Source organism: Lactuca serriola, chromosome 2 (assembly GCF_051521515.1).
Source record: "Lactuca serriola cultivar US96UC23 chromosome 2, Lser_US96UC23_V15, whole genome shotgun sequence".
In the NCBI taxonomy this organism is placed as follows: domain Eukaryota; kingdom Viridiplantae; phylum Streptophyta; class Magnoliopsida; order Asterales; family Asteraceae; genus Lactuca; species Lactuca serriola.
The window spans coordinates 115436649-115444629 of record NC_136409.1 but is presented as its reverse complement, the minus strand read 5'-3'; the positions used below and the strand labels follow the sequence as shown (position 1 = coordinate 115444629).

Sequence of the window (7981 nt, the reverse complement as noted above, 5' to 3'; positions counted from 1 at the left end):
TCATGAAATGAAAACCTATGTTGGGTGTCTTTTGTGAAAAACATTTAAAACTTTATTTTGGGGTTGATGTATTGGTTTGGTTTTAAGATTATTTCAAATGGTAATGAAGAATTTTAATTTATGTTTGAAAACTTTTATTATGAGGTCAAACCCTAGAATTTATTTGGTAAACGGTTGAAGAAAAAGATTTTACTTTTCTTTTCTTTCTAAAATCTATATGCCTAGTATTAATGCAAACCAATGATTTGACAACACTTACGGTTTTCAAAATAATAGTGAACTAAATATTATACATTATTTTATGTATGTATACGTATTTCTACTCTTGTGTCTTAGAACCATGTCAGGAAGGCCTAATCGCGGGCGCCCACAAAACGAAACACCCGATGTTGCTCAAGTTGTAGCACAGCAGCTCATGGAAGCAATCCCAAACATTGTTACTCAAGTAACTGCAGGACTTAATGCTAACCAAGGAAGTAGTGGAGGAAACCGGGGAAACAATGAAAGAGAATGCAACTACAAGTCGTTTATGGCCTGTAAACCTAAGGAGTTCCATGGAAAGGAAGGTGCGGTCGGGTTGCTGAAATGGATTAACAGCATGGAGTCGGTCCTTCACATTAGCAAATGCCTCAAGCGCAACAAATTTGAGTATGCAACTTGCCTACTCCAAGATAGGGCATTAACCTGGTGGAATACCCTAGTGCAAACCCGAGGTCGTACAACGGCATATCAACTAACTTGGGAAGACCTAAAGAAGCTGTTGATAGAGGAGTATTGTCCCAAGGATGAACTTCAGAAGCTTGAGTCTGAATTCTGGAACCATTCTATGGTTGGAACACAAATAGAGAAGTACACAGTCCGATTTCATGAACTAGCAAAACTGGTACCTCACATGGTTACTCCTGAGGAGAAACGGATAGATCGTTACATCTGGGGTCTGGCACCAGAGATTCGGGGAATGGTTACTTCAGCAAATCCAACTACTATTCAGAGTGAAGTAAGTCTAGCAAATCGACTAACCAATGATGTGATAAGGATGGGAGCATTGATAAAGGAAAGCTCTAGTAGCAAGAGGAAGCCAACAGATCGGGGAGAGAAGAAGTATGGAGGCAAGTCAGGGAGGAAGCAGAAAGTCTCAAGAAACTTTATGGTAAGAGCCCAGGAGCAAGAACCAGTGAAAACTCAAGAACAGGAAGTGCAGGAGAGAAAGCAGTACTCAGGACCACTTCCGAAGTGCAATAAGTGTAACTTCCACCACAAGGGAGCTTGCCCAGTGTGCCAAAACTGTAAACAAACAGGCCATTACTCGAAGTATTGTAAGCTGAATAAGGAAGGAAAAAGGGCATGTTACGAGTGCGGGAGTACTGATCATCTCTGTAGAGCATGTCCCAAACTGGACAATGGGCCTAGTAACAATGGACAAGGCCAAGCCAGGCAAAACTTCCAAGGAAATCAAGTTGGATGGCCAAGAGGTGTAACCTTTGTGATTGGTGCAGAAGAAGCTCATCAGAACCCTGAAGTGATAACAAGTACGTTTCTCCTGAACAACCATTTTGCATCAGTAATATTTGATGCGGGAGCAGATAGGAGTTTTGTTTCTTTAGCATTTAGACTGTTAATTGGCTTGAAATCGAGAAAGATGAGGAATGCTTATGCTATTGAACTTGCTAATGGGTATGAAATTAGGGCTAAAGATATAATTCCTTGTTGTACTATGAATTTAGCTAATAAACTCTTTAGCATTGACCTAATTCCTATAGAGTTAGGTAGTTTTGATGTGATAGTAGGGATGGATTGGTTATCCAAAAACAGAGCGGACATTGGTTGTTACCAGAAAGTCATTAGAGTACCTCTCCCTAATGGAGAAACCCTTATCATACACGGTGAGAAGCCAGGAAGAAGTTTAAACATAGTATCAAGCATGAAGATTCACAAATACCTGAAGAAGAATTGTATTGCATATATGGACCACGTGCTAGAAAGAGAACCTGAAGCTAAGAAACTCAAGGAGATTCCAGTGGTTCAAAACTATCCCGAGGTGTTTCCGGAGGAATTACCCGGTCTACCCCCTTACAGACAGGTCAAATTTCGGATAGACTTAATTCCAGGAGCGGCACCGGTAGCAAAAGCACCATATCGCCTTGCACCATCCGAGATGCAAGAGCTATCCGGACAAATTCAAGAACTTCTAGACAAAGGGTTTATTCGACCAAGTTCTTCACCTTGGGGAGCCCCAGTGTTATTCGTCAAAAAGAAAGATGGTTCGTTCCGAATGTGCATTGATTACAGAGAACTGAACAAGTTGACAATCAAGAATCGATATCCCCTCCCTCGAATAGATGACTTGTTCGATCAGTTGCAGGGTGCTTCCTACTTCTCAAAAATCGACCTTCGGTCAGGGTATCATCAACTAAGAATTCACGAAGGGGACATTCACAAAACAGCATTTAGAACCCGTTATGGACATTATGAGTTCTTAGTCATGCCTTTTAGACTAACGAACGCACCCGCTGTTTTCATGGATTTGATGAATAGGGTCTGTAGACCATACCTAGACAAGTTCGTAATTGTATTTATCGATGACATACTTGTTTACTCGCAAACCAAAGAAGATCTCAATAGACATCTAAAGCTAGTGTTAGAGCTGTTGAAGGAGCAGAAATTGTATGCCAAGTTCACTAAGTGTGAATTTTGGATTCGGGAAGTACATTTTCTTGGTCATGTGATCGGGGAAAGAGGAATTCATGTAGATCCAACTAAAATTGAGGCAAGCAAGAAATCGGAAGCCCCCAAAACCCCGACAGAAATACGACAGTTCCTAGGATTAGCTGGGTACTACAGACGCTTCATTGAGAATTTCTCTAGGATTGCCCAACCATTAACATCTTTGACCCAAAAGGATAGAAAATTTCTCTGGGAAGAGAAACACGAAGAGGCGTTTCAAATCCTGAAAAACAAGTTGTGCAATGCACCAATTCTGGCTTTACCAGAAGGATCAGAGAACTTTGTGGTGTATTGTGATGCGTCTCATCAAGGATTAGGATGTGTGTTAATGCAAAAAGATAAAGTCATTACGTATGCTTCCAGGCAACCCAAACCGCATGAGAAGAATTATACCACCCATGATCTAGAACTAGGAGCAATAGTTTTCGCTCTTAAGATATGGAGGCATTATTTGTACGGAACCAAGTGCACCATTTATACCGATCACAAAAGCCTTCAGCATATCCTAGATCAGAAAATGTTAAACATGCGGCAGAGGAGATGGGTAGAGTTGTTTAGTGATTATGATTGTGAGATACCATATCACCCAGGAAAGGCTAACGTAGTAGCCGACGCTCTTAATAGGAAAGAAAGAGTGAAACCCTCCCGTGTAAGAGCTTTTGGAATGGTAATTCAGACAAGCTTGAAATCTCAAATCATTGATGCCTAGGAGAAAGCATTATTCAAGGAAAATCTTCCAGGCGAGACCTTACATGGTTTGCAAGAGAGATTTGAAACCAATCCTGATGCAGTTTGTTATTTTAAGGACAGGGTCTGGATTCCAAGGGTTAACAATCTGAGAGACATGGTACTGGAGGAGTCTCATCAATCTAAATACTCAATCCACCCTGGAGCGGATAAGATGTACAAGGATCTTAAAGAGTACTATTGGTGGCCTGGAATGAAAAAGGATATTACCTTGTATGTCGGGAAGTGTTTGACATGATCAATAGTCAAGGCTGAACATCAAAAACCATCCGGCTTGTTGCAGCAGCCTGAAATTCCCCAATGGAAATGGGGGCAAATATCTATGGATTTCGTTACCAAACTTCCTAGAACTGCTAAAGGTCACGACTCAATTTGGGTCATAGTGGATCAACTGACAAAATCTGCTCATTTTCTCCCCATTCGGGAAGATTTCAAGATGGAAAAGTTGTCCCAAATCTACATCGACAAAATTGTTTCTCTGCATGGTGTACCCCTATCTATCATTTCTGATAGAGATAGTCGTTTTACATCACGATTTTGGTGGATGTTACAGAAGGCACTAGGAACCAAGATAGATTTGAGCACAACTTACCACCCTCAGATAGATGGGCAAACAGAGAGAACAATACAAACATTGGAAGACATGCTACGAGTGTGTGTCATTGAGTTCAAAGGAAATTGGGATACTCATTTGCCTCTAATTGAGTTCTCCTACAATAACAGTTACCACACGAGTATCCAATGTGCTCCATATGAAGCATTGTATGGACGCAAGTGTCGTTCAGCCTTATGCTGGACAGAAATCGGAGACAGACAATTGACTAGACTCGAACTTATCCAGGAAACATCTGACAAGATTGCTATCATCAAGGATAGGCTTAAAGCTGCCAGAGATCGTCAGAAAAGTTATGCGGATAATCGTCGAAAACCATTAGAACTCTAAGTAGGAGACAAGGTACTTTTAAAAGTGTCGCCTTGGAAAGAGCTTGTACGTTTTGGTAAGAAAGGAAAACTAAGCCCGAGATATGTTGGACCCTATGAAATCATTGAAAGGATTGGTCCGGTAGCGTATAAACTTCAATTGCCCTCAGAGTTAAGCGCCATTCACGAATTCCACGTCTCTAATCTTAAGAAATGTCTAGCCGACGAAGCATTGATAGTACCCCTGGAGGAAATTAAGATCAATGATAAGCTGAACTTCATTGAGGAACCGATAGAAATCCTTGACAGGGAGGTTAAACAACTTAAGCGGAGTAAGATCCCGATTGTGAAAGTTAGATGGAACTCAAAACGCGGGCCGGAGTACACCTGGGAGCGTGAGGACTTCATGAAGGAAAAGTATCCACTACTTTTCCCATGCGATGACAAGCGATGACATAGAATGAATTTCGGGACGAAATTCTATTTAAGTGGGGGATACTGTGACAACTGTCAATTCAGGTCATTCACGGACTCATGCATCTTTATAAAAACCATTCATGCACAACATGCCATGGCCTAGTAGTATAAATTAGGTCAAAATCTTGCATAAACTAGGATCCAACTAAGATCTAGGACTAATATACCTGGCACTTACGATTCTAGTAAGTTGCTTAACTACAATAGGAAATGCCAATGCTATAATAAGAATGAAACTTCAAACTTTGTTACAATTGAAAAAGGGTATAAAACCCTGAAAATAAATTAAAGTATTCTAATTATGCTTCAATGTGATGGTGAATATCAAACAATATTCCAAAAACCCTAAAGAGCTAAAAATCCAAATTTATAAACCTTAAAGCTTAAAAACTTTATAAAATTTGGCTATAAACTTCCTAATATCAAATTTTATTAATCAAATTATGGATTATACAAATGAAATAGAAATTGAAATTATCATGCATTAATCATAATTTATTAGTTAAAAACAAGATTTTTAAATAAATCAAAAATTGCTTAAGGAACCACTTTTATAAAAATTAGATTTTTATAAAAATTAAGGAGAGATTTTTATAAAATTTGAATTGAGGAGAGAGAGGGATTTAATGCCTCAAAAATCCGGCCACTCTCCCCTCCCCATGTCCTTTCTCTTCCCAAAACTCAATCATTAAACTTAAACCTTCACTCTTCCACTTCTCTCTTCACTCTCTCTCACACTCCACCCTCTTAACACACAAAATCTCTTTGTCTCTCTCTCTCTCTAACTCACGAAAATCCTCCATTCTCTGCCAAAATTTCGAGATTAAGGAGGCCTTGAAGTGTTCTTGCTTCTCTTAAGATCAAAACCAAGGTAATCAACACAATCCTCCCTCATGGTTTCATGATTTTACTTCCTCTTCTTCATGGTTTTCTTTACTCTTCGGATTCTATGCCCTTCCATGGCTAGAAGTCCTTACTTTTTCCGTTGTGGTTTGTAGATTCTCACCATAACACAATGCATGTGTTTGAGATGGTGAAAATCCGGGATCAAACCCATGCAAGGAGTGAAAAAGATGCACATGTGTTCATGTGACTTCAAAACCGAGTATTACATCTTCTTCTCCATTTCTTTTGTGTTCTTGCATGACCCAAAGCATTTAAACCATTTATAGTACATATTGGATGCTCATTCACTCCATGCATGTGTTAGAAATCGGAACTTAACAGAAGCATGCATGTTGTTCTTGTCAAAATGCCCTAAGAATGCACTCAAAGCAAACATGCAATCTGCCAGATTACATTGTTCAGCTTTGAACGGGCATAACTCGGTCATTACTTAACCAAATCCTTATATTCTTTTTGCATTGGATAGTTCCACGAGTTAACTTTCAACCCAACTGGTCTTACTGTAAAATATTAAATATCGGATTTTTGGCAATTTTGTACAAAATGGTTGCGCAAACAGCTCTTTTTCTGTGATCATCATTTTTGCTTTGCGTGATCAATGGCCTTAAACCCAATCATAAATCTGGGTAAAACTAATTTAGAAACTTAACATATCCATTGAATAATGGCTGAAATTTCGTGGCTTAAAACCTCACTGAATGGGCTACTCAAATTCATGAACTTCAGCCACATTTACATCTCATGCACCATTATATGCAACATTTCTTAACTTGTTTGGGTTCAATACCCATATTTCCCTTCTGAATAAATTTTGAACATTTTTCCTTTTGAAAGCCCTCACATGCATGTGATATTCTGTAAAATACTATGAGCTTTTATTATTTCTTTGATTTATTAAAATTATTGTTAGAAGCCAAGGGCATAAATCACATAAAATACTTCCAGAGATCTATAAATCCAGAATAAATTCATGGATGACCCTTATGGTGAATAATGACCTCTCACTAAATTTCATCAATTTTTGTTGCTGTTTGGTATGATTTCCGATTTTCTTTTCGTTTGGGTATAATAAATCACAAAACCACTTTAGAGAGTGTGAAAATTATATCTAACAATTGCCCTTAACTGTGGTGGGTAACTCAGAAAATAATTTCAGAATTTTTCATCATGCCTTACTATTTTTCCCGATTTTTGGTAATTATAATGGCCTAAAAATAGGAAAAATAGTTTGGATTATCCAAAATTCATGAAGATTTACCAGAACATAATGTTTTACAGTAGGAGAGTACATAAAAATTTTGGTGATTTTTATCTACGGTAAACTATTTTTCTCCTATTTTCCAAAGTTAAATACACTTAAATACACCTAAATACACATAAATACCCAAAACCGGATTATACAATATGAAAACCACTTTTGGTATTTTTCGCAGATTAATTACACTGTAAATGATTTTAAAATTTTTTTTGGTAATTTATTTTAACTTTTTAATATTTATTCTCCAATTAATGATTATTTAAAGGAATAAAACACGGAAAAACAAAAATACCCACTGCAAAAATATCTTCTATATTTTTTCCAGTCTATTTATGTATCATAACAGTTAAATAAAAAGTTTCAGTAATTTTGGAAACTATTTTCTATTTATTTCAACTTTTATTGGAATAAATGCTCAAAAAACATAAAATATAATTAAACAGCTTGGAAATCCATTTTTATATTTTTCCTAGCTTCGTATTGTGTAATAACAGTAAAATAATAAGTTTAAGAATTTTTAACCTTTGAATGCTATTTTTCGTGAATTTGTGTTGTTAAGAAGACTTAAAAATTTGAAAAATAGTTAACCATATCAAAAATTCAAGGAAAATTTTCTGGAAAAACTCTATTGTATTTTCAATGAAAATACAAGGTTTGACAATTTTTGGAAACTTTTTGATAATATTTTACATTTTTTGGAATATAAAACACTTTTAAATGTGTAGAAATACCTTTAATTTATATTACTAAATCTGGAAAATTAATATTCCAAAGTTGTAATTAATCGCACGACTTGTAGAATTCCATTATTTCAGAAAAAGTGTAACCAATTAATATAAAATTCAATACTAAAACATAAATTGGCATTTCACTATATGTAGAGTTTAGTATATTAGCATTAGATTTCGACATGGAAACTCACTGGTGTGTGTTTGATGTCGTAGGATC

At 37.0% G+C, this 7981-nt stretch overlaps 1 protein-coding gene across 1 annotated transcript; it reads left to right on the top strand.

The window, feature by feature from the left end:
* Positions 1 to 340: 340 nt before the first annotated feature.
* Positions 341 to 3709, top strand: LOC145089495 (uncharacterized). The gene is made up of 2 exons (XM_079027926.1): positions 341 to 1674; positions 3535 to 3709. Exons 1-2 carry the CDS (start codon positions 341 to 343, stop codon positions 3707 to 3709), a joined length of 1509 nt encoding a protein of 502 aa, XP_078884052.1.
* The last annotated feature ends 4272 nt before the right edge of the window (positions 3710 to 7981 follow it).

What these genes read in the sequence shown, in the direction of transcription:
- LOC145089495 (XM_079027926.1), top strand. Translation starts at nt 341, where the DNA reads ATGTCAGGAAGGCCTAATCGCGGGCGCCCACAAAACGAAACACCCGAT. An exon ending in GCTATTGAACTTGCTAATGG is followed by an intron (nt 1,675 to 3,534) that starts GTATGAAATTAG and finishes TTTTAAGGACAG; the next exon opens with GGTCTGGATTCCAAGGGTTA.